Source organism: Balaenoptera ricei, chromosome 21, assembly GCF_028023285.1.
Source record: "Balaenoptera ricei isolate mBalRic1 chromosome 21, mBalRic1.hap2, whole genome shotgun sequence".
NCBI lineage: Eukaryota > Metazoa > Chordata > Mammalia > Artiodactyla > Balaenopteridae > Balaenoptera > Balaenoptera ricei.
In genome coordinates this window covers 20,773,952-20,791,762 of record NC_082659.1, presented here as the reverse complement: position 1 = coordinate 20,791,762, position 17,811 = coordinate 20,773,952, and the positions used below count along the sequence as shown (strand labels likewise).

Here is a 17,811-nt window from a genome sequence, read left to right as displayed (position 1 = left end):
GACATAAGATATTTCCTACATCACCTGACCTCTATCGGCCCAAGAAAATGTCCACAGAATGAATGACATTAGTCTGAGAAAGAAAAATTAAATGAGGGGTGATATACAAGTGTTTAGATAGATGTGCCTGCAAAAAAGATATTTGGGAGGCATTTTCAAAATTATCTCCAAATATAAACCTAGAGAAAGAGCAAAGGAAGGTAAAATACAGAAACAAGAATACAGTCGTAAAAAGCACTTGGTGTGATAAGAGATCTTATCCTGGAGTTGATCGTTTTGGATAATAGCTTGCTCTGGGGCTGTAATTGCCTGTGTTCCTGGTGACCTCGGGACTTCAGGACAAGAGTCCCTTCAGGCTCACATTCACCATCATCCAGAGCAACTGGTCTCCTTTGAGGCTACAGTCCCAGTGTGGTTTTTCAGAGAGAACCACACCAAATAGTTTGAGCACTGAAGATCAACCCTCTCTCTCACTAGTAAAGTTGAACTTAAACACTTGAAAGTGATATTGAAAGTGATATTGAAGGACTAGAGCCAGCATTTTGAAGAAGTGATTTCAACACTTAAAAATTTTTTTCACTCACTAAAGCAACTTTGAAACTTTCATCCCTATAGGCCTTTTGGATATCTTCATAAAATCTCTGGAGGGTGAGGTTTTGAATATACATATTTTAAAGAAATGTCTGTTTTTTTTTAAAACACAAATTACACGTTTTCACAGAATATTTGAAAACTTCAAAAAGAATCACCCATAATTTTTTTCATTCATAATCCTTATACTTTGCACAGAGTATCTAAATTTCAAAATCTGAATGTTTAAATATATATTTATAAGTGATGTCCTCTGATACACCCACAAATATTCACCATCTTGAATAATATATCTGTGACCATTTCTTTTTCCACTTGTTATAGACCATTTCTATAACATTAAATGTAATTACATAAGTTTGGGTATGATTGAACCACTCAATCAGAAGTCAGATAAGAACTTAATTAACATGAATTAATGTTCTGAAACATTATGAATCTGACCTTGAAGGAAACACAACTTGTAAGCGGGAGGAAAAACACGCTTATTTTATCAAATAATTGATATGGTTTAGTTTGTTTCCAAGGATATGGGGTTGGGATATTTATATATTTGACAGTAAAATATCTGTATTAAGTGTGAACATTTTTTGTATTATATTTTTACCCTATTTCTGCTAGAGCATTAAAATATAGTAAGTGCTTCTGGGTTTTTGAGTTTTTCCAGTCTCATCCTTACTAATTATTTAATTTAAAAATCTTAATTGTCTTCATCTTCATTTTAGACCTCAGGTACCCATTGCCAGTCTTGCTATAGAGTGTTTTGCTAGCATTGACTTAGAGGATCCCTATTCAAAGAGGCAGTAAAGATGGAGAGCTGGCTAGACCTGGGTTCAGGAAAGTGAGCCAGCAGCAATAAATTTCAGTTTTATCATCTCTAAAATTGACAATTATAATGTTTTCTTATAGGATTGTAAGGAATCTCTTAAATTGATTAAGGGAAATAGCTATGTAGTGGGATAGTAGTTTGAAATGTATGGGATTTCCTCCCCGTCCCATTTCCTTGCTTCCTTTGCCATTCCCCATTCACTAAACATTATCCTTTGCCAAAAATGGTGGACGATAGAGCAGAGAAGCTGTTAAAGATATTTTGTGTTTCCTAATGTTACAGACATTTTGAGTTGAAAAAAAACCCTAGCCATTTATTGTGTTGAAAATGATTCAGCACATAAACAAAAACAGAGAAGAAAACCAACATCAGTGAGACCTTGTTGTTTATTTCACGAGTTGGAGAATCTGTTTTCTTGATTCACAGGCTAGAGAAGATTTGGAGAGAAATAAACAGAATTGGTCTTGAATGGCTCTCTGTGTTCTGCTACCTGAGGTCAAGTCCTAGGTTGTGGGACCTTTATTCTTTAGGTGTTAGAGGTCTGAGGAGAGAGTGATATTTCAGGATAACTGAGGACAAGAGACCACAAGATCCCCGAAGGAGAAAAGAGTGGTGACCTGCAGTGACTGAGGACTAAGTGACGGTAAGAAGAAGAACATCTTGGCAAATGCCAGTTGGATCATGAGGCTACCAAGGACCAAATGTCACCCCAAATGCTTTGGCAGTGTAAGCGTCTTGATATAACGATGCAACCCCAGGGAGAAAGAAGAGAAGTGAATAGACTGGGGCTTAGTTTCTGATAGTGAGTACAATGGAGACCATACATGTAAATTAAAGTTTTACAGGAATATTTTCATTTCTTCTACAGATAATTCTGTGCCCTAAGACAATATATACCTGCCATATATATATATATACATACATACATATATATGTGTGTGTGTGTATATATATATATATATAAAACCTATCAAGGGGTAAATGGTTACATAAAACATGTTATATGATATATATAATATATATAAAACTTATCAAGGAGTACATATATATATATAACTTATCAAGGGGTACAGAAAACATAAAAAACATGGCAATTTTACAGTATTGCTAAATCCTTCAAGTTCTGAAAGTGATAAAGACTGAAAGTGATTAAGACTTTGAATTAAACAGGCTTCAACTGTATGCTTTGCTAATCTTGATAAAATTAAAAGTAGTGATCACTAAGAAATGATATAAATTTTATTAAAAAGAGCACTGTTTTATATATTATCCATCACTCGGACGAGTAATATACACTAGGAACTTTAATTATGGAGAGCGTGCAGATAGAGTATATATTAAAAATTTATTAGATCATTTGGAGGATTTCATAATTCTATTTTCAAAGGAACATGTTGTGGTATTCAAATATTTCTTATGAACATGAAAATTAAAGTAAGCTGCAAACTAGTTTTTACAAGCTTGCCTGACTATTTAGCATAAGCAAATAAACTAAATTTGGGGTAGCAAAAATTTCATAGCAGGACTACAATGTATATGGAGACCTAAAATCTTCAGATTAACACTATTGTGAATAGCATAAATTCAGTGTGAGCATTTACAGATTCATGTATTAACCTGAATCATCCAATATCAATATTCACAATTACATGTATACTTACATTTAAATATTACATTTACACACATTACCTACCTAGAACTGCCCATTGTCTCTAGGTCTATCACTTGGTGAATAAGGAAAAAACACATTTATCACAAGCGGTGTGCAAATTTTGTTCTATATTTCCATCCAAACTGCAAGTGTTAAACTCCATGAATTCTGACAATAAGAAAGTAATATTTGCATTTAAGCACAATGAGGCACTTTTAAAAGGTTTTGAAATCAGGTAAGCATATGATCATGATATTAACTATCCAAAGAACATTATAGAAAAAGTAGATGTAGACACAAAACTTAAAATATATAAAATAAAAAGTAGACATCATGTTACCAGTTATCCCAATTTATCAAAAGGATTTGATGATGGTGTAATAATATATTTCATTGACTATTTTATAAATAATATTTTCCCAGGCTCTTACTAGAAGTGGGGTACTTCTAGAGGCTATATTATAAACTGCAGGATATAGAAAAAGTATTTCCTATATGTATTAAAAGTGTTGCTGCATACTATGAAGCAATGAAAGTTATTTCCAAGAAGCAGTCTGGGAAATTCAGGTATAAACTCACTGAGAATTATTATGTGCAAGAGTTACATCAATCTAATGAAAGAATTAAACATAGGACTTTGAATAATAAGCTCATAGTTTCTACACGAGTTCTACTAGAAATTTTAAATCCAGTTAACCTCACTGGGGCTCAGTTACCTAATAAATAAAATTACAGCGCACCTTAAACATAAAATATTTTATTCATTGCAGAACATCATTAGGTCTGTTCTTTATTAGCGTGTTAGCCATATATTTATAATAATACACTAAAAGCTATTTTAAGGAAGGACAAGAAAATTTAAAAATAAAATTCTCTCTCTTAGCTTGGTCCTCCTCCCTCTGTCCCTAATGTGCAGTGTGCACCTCCATTAAACATTAACCAGAGCGCCTCAAAGGTGGGAATGCCTGCCTGCTCCACAGAAAGATCTTTCTTTTTTTTCCTTTCTTCTGACACTAGCTATGCAACTTCTTAAAAGAATAGCATTCTTTCCCAGATCTGTAGGGGGTCATAATGACTTGCTGTTCCCTTTGTACGATGCATACCTGGGCTGTGAGTCTTCGGTGAACTTTACGTAAAATACCAGTATGCCATTTTGATGTATGATCCTTTGTCTCGAAAATGTACATGACTGTGCTTTCCACTTCTGACAGGTGGAACAGTTCTCAGGGCTTCTGAGAGTCTGTCTCCTGGATTATAATCCTCAATTTGGCTTGAATAAAATTCCCTTTCATTAATTCTTCTTAACTTGATTGTTAACTGAATTTTCGTCGACAAAGAGTAAAATGATACAACCACTTTGGAAAGCTCTGGCATGTTTATATAAAACTTAACATAGCCAGATACATCCCAAGCATCTTTCAATTAGGAAAATGCATAGATAAAATACTGTATGTTCATATAATGGACCAGCAATAAAGCAGAAGGAACTATTGATACAGACAACATCATGAATGGCTCTCAAAAACATTATGTGGAATGAAATAAATCTTACAAAGAAGTACATCTTGTATGATCAATTTATATTAGTACTAAGTCAGTCTAATCTAATACAGGGTAAAAAAAAAATGAGAGTAGTTTGCTTCTGGTGCGTAGTGGTGGGGGTTTACCAGGAAGGAAATGAGGGAACTTTCTTGAGTGATGATAATGTTTTATATCTTGACAAGTATTTGGGTTATACAGGTGTACGCATTTTTCAAAACCCAGCAAATATGCATTTAGGCTTTGTGAATGTCATTGCATAATTATTTTACAACAAAAGGAAAGAAACTGTAAGTGATCTTGGATACTAGTTAATGATGTACATGCTGAAGTTATCAGGAAAAGTGTACAGATTTATACAACTTATGTTCGAATGCATAAAAATTAAGATATTCTGGTGGATGGACAGTGGAAGTGTATACATAACTAAAGACATACAGAAAAATGATACTAGGAGAATCTAGCTGGGGGTTATATAGGTGCTTTCTATAAGATACTCTCAACATGTAGTATGTTTGAGAATTTTCATAATACGATGTCGGGAAAGAAAGTGTGTTCACAGATCTTATAGGATTATCTTTTTTTTTTTTTTTTTGGTAAAATTTGTAGAACTGTATACTATGAAAATCTAAATAGGAAAACTGTTAATTGATGCTAATATTTGACTGTTATTGACTGTATTACAATGCAATAAAGATATTAAAGACATACAGGGATACTATAAAAATATGTAATTCCTGTTGCTAAATCACTATATTAATATAAATGCTATATTATTCAAAGTCTGTATTTTACAATTACTTCCAGGAAAGGAATACCTAGAAAGGACATCTGATATTCGTTACTTTACCTGAAAATTCAAGAGTTTGAGGTATTCCTGGATAAAAATAAGCTCATATTTATACTTCCATATCATGAAAATTCCAATATATCAAAAATAATAAATATATGTAATAAAATTCCAACAAGAATCTCAGTAGAGTCTCTTGAAACTTAAAACTTTATGTCAAAATATTTTGAGGGGAAAATATGTGTGATAATTACCAGATTTGTTAAATGAAGATAAAGTAGATTTTCCTTTTAAAATTAGAACTTAATATAAAGGTATTTTAATTAAAAAATGATATCAAAATTAGAAATGGAAATTTGGTCAATGAAACACAATACAATCTAAAACAGATGGCAAGTATTTATGAGAAGTTAATATTTGACAAGTTGTAGCAATCATTTTGGGGTGGAAAATATGAAGTTATTTAATAAATGATGCTTAATAAATTGACTATCCATAGTGAAAGAAATAACATTAGATCCTTAACATGCTCTGCAAGAATAATTTCCAGTTTTATCTATTCAAAATATAAAAACTAATAAATTATAGACTGTAATTTTCAATAGAAAATTGGAAGAAAATTCAGAACATATTTTCCCATTTTATTTACTCAAAATATAAAACTAAGAAATGACCTAGTGTACAAAATAAACAACAAAATTAGAAGAAAAAAACCAGGAAATATCCAACTCTAGAAAAGGGAAACCTTTGAAACAAGACTGAAGCCTAGAAATCATAAAGAAAAATAATTTATATAGTTTACAATGCCAGTTTTTGGTTGGACTGGTTTTCTCCAGATACCCTCCACTTCTCAAATCAGCCTAGAATCCCTTTAGAATGTCCTGGGCTCAGATCTTGGAACTCGAATCAGACTAAACCTGGATTTTCTTCTAGAACCATCTACTAAGTAGACTTTTGGTAACGGAGTATCAACAGTTAAATGATACCCTGATTCTCTTTTCCATGGAAATTCTCAAGCCTCCACTGAGGAGGGTTTACAACATATACTTAAACTATTTATTTTATTATAAAATACTTTCTAAAAGGCCTGTTGAAAAATGAAGTCCACATGTATTGGCAAAACTTGTGAATTTCTATGCAATTAGTCACTGGAATTAGTGAAGAACAATTGTGTTCATTTTTATAGCATTATAGTAATCACAGCAGTGCATTTCAGAGGAGTTTTTATAGTGGGTACACAGGGATTATAGTAGAGAGAAGGATTAATGTTGAACTCGAGTCACTCTGCTGACTATTTTTTCCAAGCAATTCAGTTTTGGTGTTTAGATACCGAAGCCATAACAAGATTTTGTTTTTAAGGTGTTACATAATTTTCAAATTTGAAAATGAGTGACCTAGATTTCCAGAATTCTCAACATTCTGAGAAAATGATTTAGACTTCTCTTAAACTAAGTTGCACGATGCAATTACTAAATGGAAACTTAAGCAGAACTTGAATATCATGTGCCTTGTTCTTGCTAAATATTTAATACAGTAACAGAGACAGTTGGCACTCATTATTTGCCATTTCAAGGATGAAATAAATGGAGAATTGCACAGAAAATAGTTTTTAGAAAAAACAATCCAATGCAAACTGTGACCTGAACATATATTCTTATACTATCTTACCACTTTTACTGTCTTATCACTTCAGGCTACCCTGAGCTTTTTTCAGCTGCAAATCACATTGTTTTTGTTTCCACCATCTGTATTGTTTCCTGCCCACTTGCACACCCCTTATGGTCTCTTCCTGCAAATTAGATCAAACAAATCCCTAGGTCAATTTTTGCTCCCTGTTCCCATGACTGGAAGCGAAGGCAAGCTTCTCGTTATCCACATTTGCTACAAACTCTAATATACAAACATACATAGAATGAAAGAATAAAAGGAAGGAAGGAGGAAAGAAAGGGAAGGAAGAGGGAAAAGGGGAGAGAGGGAGAGGTATGTGGAAGGGAAGTGGGGAGGAGAAAAATACTACTTTATTACCATTTTTTTCTCATAGGTGGAAAAACACCAGTAAAGTATTTTACCCCTTTATTGACAAATTGTCTCAGGGAAAAATCCTTACCATTTAATAAATGGTGGCTTTTCCTTGAACACGGGAACTATGTAAATCAAAGCTATGTGTTTCCAGAGATTAATTTGGAGCCTGCAAACCTCACATTTCAGTTTTAAATTATATGCATACAAGAATGGAAATGATGAAAAGATGCCAATTATGTCATTAAATAGTAACTCATTTTACTAAACCAAAGTCTAAATTCTTGCCTTATTCTTGGAGCAGTTAATGAAACTCAGATCCAAACAATCCTTGGACAATGGGCATTACATTTTAGATTTTATCACTTCTCACCAAAGAGGGCAGAAATTCTATTGAACTATAATAATTTAGCTACATATTAATTTAAGAAAAAATAAAAAGAACATTTATACTTGGACTATTTCAGGCAAAGTGCTATGATGTCCTTACTATTTGTTGTTTAGCCTTTTAACAAATAAGTCCCTGCCGAAAAACAATATCACCTTATATAAAAAAAAAATAAAGAAAATCTACACCTGTATTGTTAAAATGCACATGAAGACTAGCACAGACCTTGGCACATAGTAAGCATTCATTAAACAGCCGTTGAGTAAATAAATTATAGCAATCTACTACATTTCCACACCAAAATATTACCTAAACTCTACAGTAAACTTTTTGAAATGTTTCTTTCTAAAGTCTTTTATTCTTGACAAAAGCAAAATCAAAGACAACATGGCTTCTTACTCCCTAAATTACATTTTATTTACTTGGTCAACTGATGTCACCTTGTTGATTAGACTTAGGTGTCAACTAAGGGTACTTCTTATTGCCCTGAAAGGAAAATTGTCAGCAAGACTTGTAAGATTCTCCTCAGACACTGCTTTTAATCTTCAGTACACAAATGAATAATTGAATAACCTCGTCATTACTGTGCTTTGCTTCTGCTTCCGTTTTGGAATTTAGATCAGTACCACTCATCTTGGGGGCTGCCAATCTGCTTTTAGCACTAGCAGCTAAGCCTCGCTTAGGTCAATATTTAAATAATTTATGAATAATTAGAAAATAAAAACTGGAGACATGATATACTAATTATAATTTAATTCACATTCATACTTATGAATGTTGAGACATGTCAGTAAAGTAATTAAAATAGCAGTTGGTTCTTTTTCCTTTTTTGGCAATAGGCTTTTCATAATGAAAATCTGTGAAACAAGTACATAATTACTAAAACGTTAGAAGTAAAAAAAAGTTTCTTTTAGAACTTAGTAATTAAAATTTTTTTATTGAATGAAACTCTGGTATCTATGTTAAAACACAGCTCAAAAACAGTTGGAATCAATGTTAGTCACGTGTCTTAGTAATACAAAAACAAATGACACCACATTCCTTATATACAGGCATTTAACATCCTCATTATTCAGTTTTACTAAGTTTCAGTAATTCACATTAACCAATTATAATAAAAGTATTATGTGTGAGATAGAGTGGCTGGCTGTTATTGAACTAAAGATAAGCAAGGAAGACGTAGATCCCGTTCTAGTGGCAATACAACCTTGTTAAGTAAAGAAGGAAAAGATAATTTATACAAAAATGTAGAGGTCCTAAATGAGAATAGTCATAAATCAAGACTATAACACACTATGAGACACTGTTTTCACATATTCTTCAACCCTCCTAAATCCTTGGGGTTTCAGCATAAAGTAAATAATTATTATATTTGTCTTATTAAAAAATGCCTGATCACATGAAGAGGGGCACCTTCTCCTGTTATTCTTAACTAGCTTGTTTGAATCTGGGCTACTCAACTAGTGAAAAACTGAGTTTTCTTAAGGAATTTTATCATGGAACTATAAAGGTCTGCAATACTTACTGTTGTAAAAGTATGACTTTTTTAAAATAAATTTATTTATTTTTGGCTGCGTTGGGTCTTTGTTTCCGCGCGCGGGCTTTCTCTGGTTGTGGCGAGCAGGGGCTACTCTTCCTTGCAGTGCGTGGGCTTCTCATTGCAGTGGCTTCTCTTGTTGCGGAGCACAGGCTCTAGGCGTGCAGGCTTCAGTAGTTGTGGCACGTGGGCTCAGTAGTTGTGGCTCGCGAGCTCTAGAGCGCAGGCTCGGTAGTTGTGGCGCACAGGCTTAGTTGCTCCATGGCATGTGGGATCTTCCTGGACCAGGGCTCGAACCTCTGTCCCCTGCATTGGCAGGCGGATTCTTAACCACTGCACCACCAGGGAAGTCCAAAGTATGACTTCTTTTTTAATTAACATTTTTTAACTTTATTTTTCTATTTTTATTTGAGCATTTTTTCCACTCATCCAAATAGGAAGGACTGAGCCTGCTCTTTATGAAATAAAACAGGTATTTTGCTTAATATTTTATTGTGTTTCAAGACAAAGACTCTATCTCTCAGGTTAATAATTTAATTCAGCTTTAAAAATGATTTTAAATATGTAATTTATTGTTTTATATCAATATGGGTTGTCTTTTTTCATATCATAGCAAATGGACATATATACACTACCAAATGTAAAACCGATAGCTAGTGGGAAGCAGCCGCATAGCACAGGGAGATCAGCTCTGTGCTTTGTGACCACCTAGAGGGGCGGGAGAGGGAGGGTGGGAGGGAAGGAGACGCAAGAGGGAAGAGATATGGGGATATATGTATATGTATAGTTGATTCACTTTGTTATAAAACAGAAACTAACACACCATTGTAAAGCAATTATACTCCAATAAAGATGTTAAAAAAAAGATACCTATTTGAAATTAATTAGAGAAAACATCTTTTTTTATTGGCATATAACATTGTATTGGTTTAAGGTATACAACATAATGATTTTGATAAATGTATATATCGCAAAATGATTAACACAAGTTATTATAATAGGTATAATTTTATGTAAAATATATAAAGTATATATTAAATATATATTTATTGAATTAAGAACAATAGATAAGTTAATAGATTTTAGTATTTCAACTTTTATCAGTGATTGCCATGATTATTCTGGGGAGAATACCTTATAATTTTGTCCTCTCAAACTGACAGATGGAGCTTATTCCACTGGAAATATTAGATTGAGGAGTGTATCACAGGGCAATTAAGTTCTGCCTTTTACTGATCACTGTTTACATTTGTTTCTGATTTCCCTCTACTTAAGCCTCCCTGACTATTTATAACTTTCTCTCACTCTCTGCCTCCCCTTTCTTTATGCCTATGCGTGCCATATATTTCATTATCTATATCAGATTTTCTGAAATCCCTATTTGTATTAGTCCTCCCCTCAACATCCTCATAACTGCCTTTTCTTTTCTTTTTCCACACTCCTCCTGTCCGATATGTTTATTTTATATCCATTGTATGTTTGTAAAGGAAAAATATACAGAAGGACAGAATAATAACTCACATTTTCTTGCCCTCAATGAAATATCCGATTATCTATTTACCATGTAGGCAGGGAATGTCAATTCTTTATACAGTTACATAGCACATTTTCTGCTTTAGTTCTTTATATATCAAGGACCATCATCAGTGGTGGAAACAATGACACAGGTATAAATGCCAGGACTTACCTGAGGTCTTGGGAAGGTTCTGCTCTGATGTGAGGTGTTTCGACAGAGTGCCCGAACACTGCTCCTTCAGTGCCTGAGGATAACGTGAATCCAGGAGTCAGTATAAGCAAGTGGACAGACACACTGGTTTTCATTACTACTGTTATGCACCAAATATTCTTCTAAAAATGGGACAATTGAAAATAGGAGTACAGAATATAAAAGAGAAAAATTGGAAAAGGAGTTTAAGGTAGTGAAGGGCCAAGGAGGGTAAATCTAAGTTCCACCGTGTTGACCCTTTTTAAGATGATCTTATTTATAAAAGTTCAGACTGAGTGAGAATTTTCACCTTCTGATCATAGAACAAGATCCATTTCCTTCCCTTTTCTTTATTTCCAGGTAAGTGAATTTGAGGGAGGGATAGGTCACAATATTCAGTTCTTTCTACAAGCAGCAAAGCTTGAATGAAAATGTGGAGAGTGAGCTCTGATGTAGTATAGTATTAATTGTTTCAAGACATAGGTCCATAGGGCATTTAGCAATTCACCCACAAGCAGCACTAGCCTTTAGTTAGAGGGATCATCAAACTACAGAGAACAGGGTACCTTACTTTGACCTTTCTGGAATTAAGGCTCAATCTAAAACCATGAACGGCTTCAGTTCATTAGAGTGGACTTCACCTGGGATCATGGTTATCTGAAGAGGTCATGTGCTCAGGTAGTTGAATGATACTCTATCTAAACTTTCATTTATCGACTCCATTTGATTTTCCAGGTTGACAGAGCTTTTTCTAATTTAACTGAGCAAAACAGAATGATTTTCCTTTCCAAAAATCAAATGCAAAAACACTCGTTAAAGATGATGAAAAAACAGCCTTCTTTTTTTTTTTTCTTTTGTAATTTTACATAAATGAGATCATTCCCTTCAGAATAAACTTTATTTTCTTTCGGTTTAATCATCTTCAAACATCTCGGTGTAAGAATGCCATGGCTGCTCCATCAGTGGCCCCAACACTAGCTCAACAATACAACGCAAATAAAAAATACAAATTTTACACCTACAAAGTGAAGCTTCTTCTACTTATCATGAAGAACAATATAAAATATATTGATTCAATAAGCAATGAAAAAATTGCCACCAGGAAGTTAGAGCTAACATTTAAATTCCTTAAAAGTAAGTGTGTATATAGGGAAATATGCTAGAATCACCAGAGGACTCCTCTACAGAAAACAGCAACGCAGATCTTGATCTTGAATCACAGAGGAAGAGGTTTTTTTCAGTCTGTAACGTCTATATTATGGTTCTAAGGGTAAATGTATAAGGTTCTGCTCCAGTAAATTCCTTAGATTGCAGATTTCAGTTTATAAGCTAAAAGCTATCCACATTTGTTGACCTCTTACTGGATTTTATTAGTTGCTGGTGGTTTTTTTTGTTTGTTTGTTTGTTTTGTTTTTTCCTAGAGAGGATATGTAAGGCATATACTGTTTATTTATTTAACTGTTTTCACAAATTTAGAGCAATTATTTCTTTAAGGAGTTTGCTCTTTCAGTATTTTTAAAAATATTTTATTTCTGTGAGTGGACAATTCTTAGAAATAGGTCTTTGAAAGTAAAGTAACAGTTTTAGATAAAACTCTGATTTTGTGACTGTGGAGGGGCTGGCATTTGAAACAACATTCTAAGGCACAAATTTCTAAGTCTCGAGGAGAGATCCCTTTGGCATTTTAAAATAAGATATAATTTCCAAGTGGGCTAGCTATCCATGGGCAAAGTTCACAAGTTAATTTCTACTATTTTATAATTTTGAAAACTTCCCAGACAAGATGCCAGAAATATAATTAAAGAACAGTAGCAATATTTATTTTAAAACACAGAATGGCACATATAGTATAATAACTTAGTACAGAATATATCAATAAAACTGAAAGTAGAATGTTATCAAAAGTTTAATTTTACAATGAGGATGAAAGACTGATAAAGGTGTTGATTCTAAATATCAATATAGAAAACTCTTGATGATTAACAAAAAAGATACTTGAAGAAATAAATGTATAATAAAACCACCTAAGGGGCTACATTGAAAACTGCATAAAATATCATAAATAATTAACTAGCTACAGACTTCCAGATAATGAGAAAATTAATCTCATCCTCTCACTTTTTGTTCCAAAATGAGCCAAAAGGGCAACAATTAATAAGCAACAATGATAATCTTAAAAGGAAATCAGTGAGGAAAAATAAAAGCCATCTGAGCCAGAAACAAATTCTCACAGCATAAAAAATAAAAAAATATATAAATATATATTTCCCATGAATGGGAAAACTTTACAAACATCAGACTATTGGTAGGGTTGCCAGACTTAGCAATTAAAAGTATTGGACACAATTAATTTTGAAGTTCAGTTAAACATAAAATCATATTTTAGTATAAGTATGCAATACTTGCAGAGGATATACTTATACTAAAAATCATGTGTTGTTTGTCTGAAATTCAAAATTAACTGGGCATCATATATTTTACCTGATAAATCTAACCATTAGTCAACATTTATTTGGAACAAAAGGTAAAGATCTACTTTATCCTCACTTCAGGAAAAAAAAAAATGTGTGATGAATTCTCACATCTTAAGTTATAGAAATCATGGAAACCAGAAAGGAAGAGGGACAGAAAAAGGAGAAAAAGGAACATAACATAGACATTTATTAATATTTATATTTAAACTTGTTGACTAAATAAATATTTATTGTTTATTGCTTTTGAAAAGGACTGTTCAAAAGGGCACAGTGTCAGTTTTGCTTGATTGTATAGATGCTAAAGGACATTTCAGGTACTTTAAAGTGATGACGATGTTATAAGATATAGAGAAAACATAGACTGTTAACTCTTGTCATGGTCAGGAAAAATGATGCAGGCAAACCTCATGGTCAAAAAATACTGGATCTCATTCATAGGATAATTTCTAGCCTTTAAACAAAAGAATAAGAATAGCATATTTTTTGTTAGAAAGAAGAAAGAGTATATAAGAACTGTGGTCCTACTTTATACTTAAAAACAGTTTTAGCCATAAGCTACTCTTTACAAATGCCTAACATAAAATAATCTCGCCCAATTAAAAACATCATTAAAAATAAATTTATGTATCCATCCTAGTATGGCTATCTATACTCTAAATGCTATACTCTAAGCTACTCATTATCAACGCATTGGCCTCCATATATCCTTTGGGAAGGCATTTGCTTCAGAAGGCAGGACAAGAAAAGGAAACCAAAAATTCCTGGTATTCCCAGGTCCTCAACTTCATAGTAACTGAAAAAAAATTCTGTGAAATATAGCGTCTCTCCAGCCACCAGCTTCATGATTTCCACTGTGGTTAATTTCAGATACTATTTTATGGGGTTATTGGGTTTGTGTAGAAGAACCTGTGATCAGTAATATATATACAAGCAAGGCAAAAATACCTCTATGCTTTGAAATATTAGTTTTATATAAATTATCTCATTTTTTCTCACCAACATTTTTAATATACAGAGATGATAGATTGTTTACACTTGAAAAATGAGGATACTCTAATCAGAGAAATTAAATACCTTATCAGTGAGGCTAGAATTTTGGAGTTCAGGTTTTCTTATGGACACACTATGAACTTTGAAATGAGCCATTTTGGGAAGCAATGCCGCCTCCTTCATTCCATCTAAGTGACGTTGAGCAAGTTATTTAATCTCTCCAAACTTCAATTTCCATTGATACAAATATGTATAGTAATGCCAACCTTGCAGTTTGGGTTAGGTTTGTTTTTTTTTTTTTTTTTTTTAATTCTTAGGCCAAATCTGCCACTGCTCTTACTTTTTTTTTTTTTTTTTTTTTAATTTTTACTTAATTTATGGCTGTGTTGGGTCTTCGTTTCTGTGCGAGGGCTTTCTCTAGTCGTGGCAAGCGGGGGCCACTCTTCATCGCGGTGCGCGGGCCTCTCACTATCGCGGCCTCTCTTGTTGCGGAGCACAGGCTCCAGCCGCGCAGGCTCAGTAATTGCGGCTCACGGGCCCAGTTGTTCCGCGGCATGTGGGATCTTCCCAGACCAGGGCTCGAACCCGTGTCCCCTGCATTGGCAGGCAGATTCTCAACCACTGTGCCACCAGGGAAGCCCTTGGGTTAGGTTTTAATTAAATAGGAGACCTGGTTCACTGTAAGAATTCAGTATTCCTTAATTCCCTCTCTCTATCAATTTCCTTTATGAAAGTCAGCCACAGAAGATGTACACATTGTATCTGTAGAGTTAATGTCCCAGCATGGGTCTACTCATTAATATGTGAAATCTCTATTCCCAAAATGTCATAGCTTCAAGTAACATAGTCTCATGATGAATTCTGAAATCTGAAATTTAGACACTGAAAAGATATTCTTGAATGTTAAATGCATTTTATTAATCAAAACTCTCTTCACTAAATCAAGGAATTCTCTAATGCAGCTGCTTAGGTACCAGATAAGATCAATCAATGCTCAAATAAGCTCCAAGAATGAAGTTTCTTCTAAAAAAATGTCCAGCATGATCTTACTTTTAATTGAACTTCATCATAATATTTAAAAAATTGAGGAAACATAAAAACAAAAATGCATAGAAGACCCTTTAGTAACTAAAGTGGATGGATGATGACTTTTTTCATGTTTTACACTTACTAGTTCTTTGTGCAGGATATAATAGAAATGCATCATTTGAATAATTGGAGTAGGTAAAACAGTCATTAACTCTACCAGGGTTTTAGTTTCCATTCAAAAATCAAAGGAAAAGTTAAAGAAAGTGTAGTACAGGGCATCATTCCTTAGAATATTTCTCTTCTCAAAGTGAAATTGTAGTCATGAATTGGTAAGAATTCCAACCTAAAAACTTAAGGTAGAGGAATCTGAGTAATGTCAACCATACCACTTCTCTTATCTAATCCATGGGATTGTTAGGAGACTTAAATAATCAAAAAATTAATTAACAGTAGACAGCATTTTAAATTGCTATACTGGAATAGGGCTGAAGTCTAGGGTGAATGCATGTAGATTTCAGGGGCAAAAATATTCCTGTTTATTCATTATCTTCAAGTTTGATCCTGTGCTATTAAATGCATATAAATTACTTGGTTAGTTAAATTGAAAGACACTTTACAATATTTTCTTTTTAATTATTATTCTATTTGAGATCAGGAGCCTTTTTCACTCCTGTAGTTCCACTTCCTAGCACTTTTATCTAGTATAATATAGACATTCATTAGTATGTCTCTCTGAAGTTGTTGAATAAATAAATGTTTTCTTTGGTTTGGAAGTAAGATGAAGAACACAGCAGCAGAAAGCTGCCTAGAAGGAGAGCAGTCCTCACTAGGGCCTCTATGTGCTGCTCAAAAGGCTGCGACGGACGAGGCTAAGGTCTGGCGCAGAGTGCTTGCTGTTCTGGGGAACCAGAAGGAAAGGTAAAAAAGAGAAAAGCCAGGTGGATTGGGAACACAGGAATGAAGAAAGACTGGGGCACTCTGTGGGAAAGAAGCTAAAGAGGAGTAGAAACATTGTTGAGTTAAATTCTATTGTTATTTGTCTTGATGTTTGCCAATGAGATCTCCTAGTGCTTTCAGTTTTTCAATAAAATCTACCATGATCTTTGTATTTTTTGAGCTTTTTTTTGGAGAGGGACAAAGAAGGGAATGAACGTCACACCCAGCTCTATATGGGACGGAAGAAATAATAGGAGGCACGAGGCAAAGGATGTTAAGAGAGCATGAGTATCTGTCCGCCTGCCCTCTTCCCCTGACAATTAATGGGAATGTAGGCAGCATTTTAAACTCCTGCACTAGAATAGGGATGAGGTCCAGGGTAAGTTCATCTAGATCTTAAGGGCCAGAAGGATTCTTATTTATTCATTATCTTCAAATTTAAACTTATGCTACTGAATATTTCAAATTCTTTGGAAGTCTTCACACTTTGCTTTCTTTTCTCTTTATTTGCATCTCTTTCCCCTCAGATCTAAATTGGTAGAGTAAAAGATTGGACAGGGAACAGTTTCATTTTATTCCCAAATCTGCCTCTAATTCATTCTTTGATCTTTGACAAGTATTTAAAGCTGCCCCCCCGTTGCTATTTGTAAAATTAAGCTCTAAATAACATGATCTCTAAGGTACCTTCAATTTCTAACTGTCACAAGTTACATAATTTTTTCTGACATGTCAAAACCTGTATACCTCTTCTCATTTCTCCTTAAATACAAGTGGAAGTAAGTTTGCCCCTGCAAATTGACAGAATATTTGGGGGAAGGGATGGAATAATCCTATTGGCAAAAGTAAATTATTAACTATCATATCTTTTACTCCGTTAAAATGAGTTCCTCTGAATCCTGAAAGCATCATTACCCTTTAAAAGGAGAAATGTCAACCCATTTCAACATACATCTCTTACTTGTGTTATTTTAATAGTCTAAACGGTGTTCCTGCTTCCAGCTAACTGCACAAAATACCACCTATACATTGCTATATTAATCTTACCAAACCTCTTGATATCTCACCTGTACAAAAACCTGTAATTATTTTCTTGTATAATGCTTTTGCCCACCATTCAAGACTTCTGCTTGAATGCAAAATCCATTCATTCAGACTTATTTTCCTCTACTCATCTATAAATCTATTTACTAATTTTCCCACCTGTTAAGGTAAATACAATCTGTTCATTCTCTGACTATATTTGGGGTTTACTACCTATAGCACTCATTGGGAAGCTACCACATCTATTCTGAAATTTTACATGATAAATTATATATTACTCCCCCTCTAGGCT

At 33.7% G+C, this 17,811-nt stretch overlaps 1 protein-coding gene across 3 annotated transcripts in view; it reads right to left on the bottom strand.

Moving 5' to 3' along the window:
- SGCZ (sarcoglycan zeta) overlaps positions 1-17,811 on the bottom strand; it is a 308,800-nt gene that overhangs the window by 7,508 nt on the left and 283,481 nt on the right. For all 3 annotated transcript variants that reach the window (XM_059909345.1, XM_059909347.1, XM_059909346.1), the window contains one exon: positions 11,032-11,104. In XM_059909345.1, the coding sequence (XP_059765328.1) occupies positions 11,032-11,104 (73 nt within the window). The remainder of the gene's footprint in view (positions 1-11,031; positions 11,105-17,811) is intronic.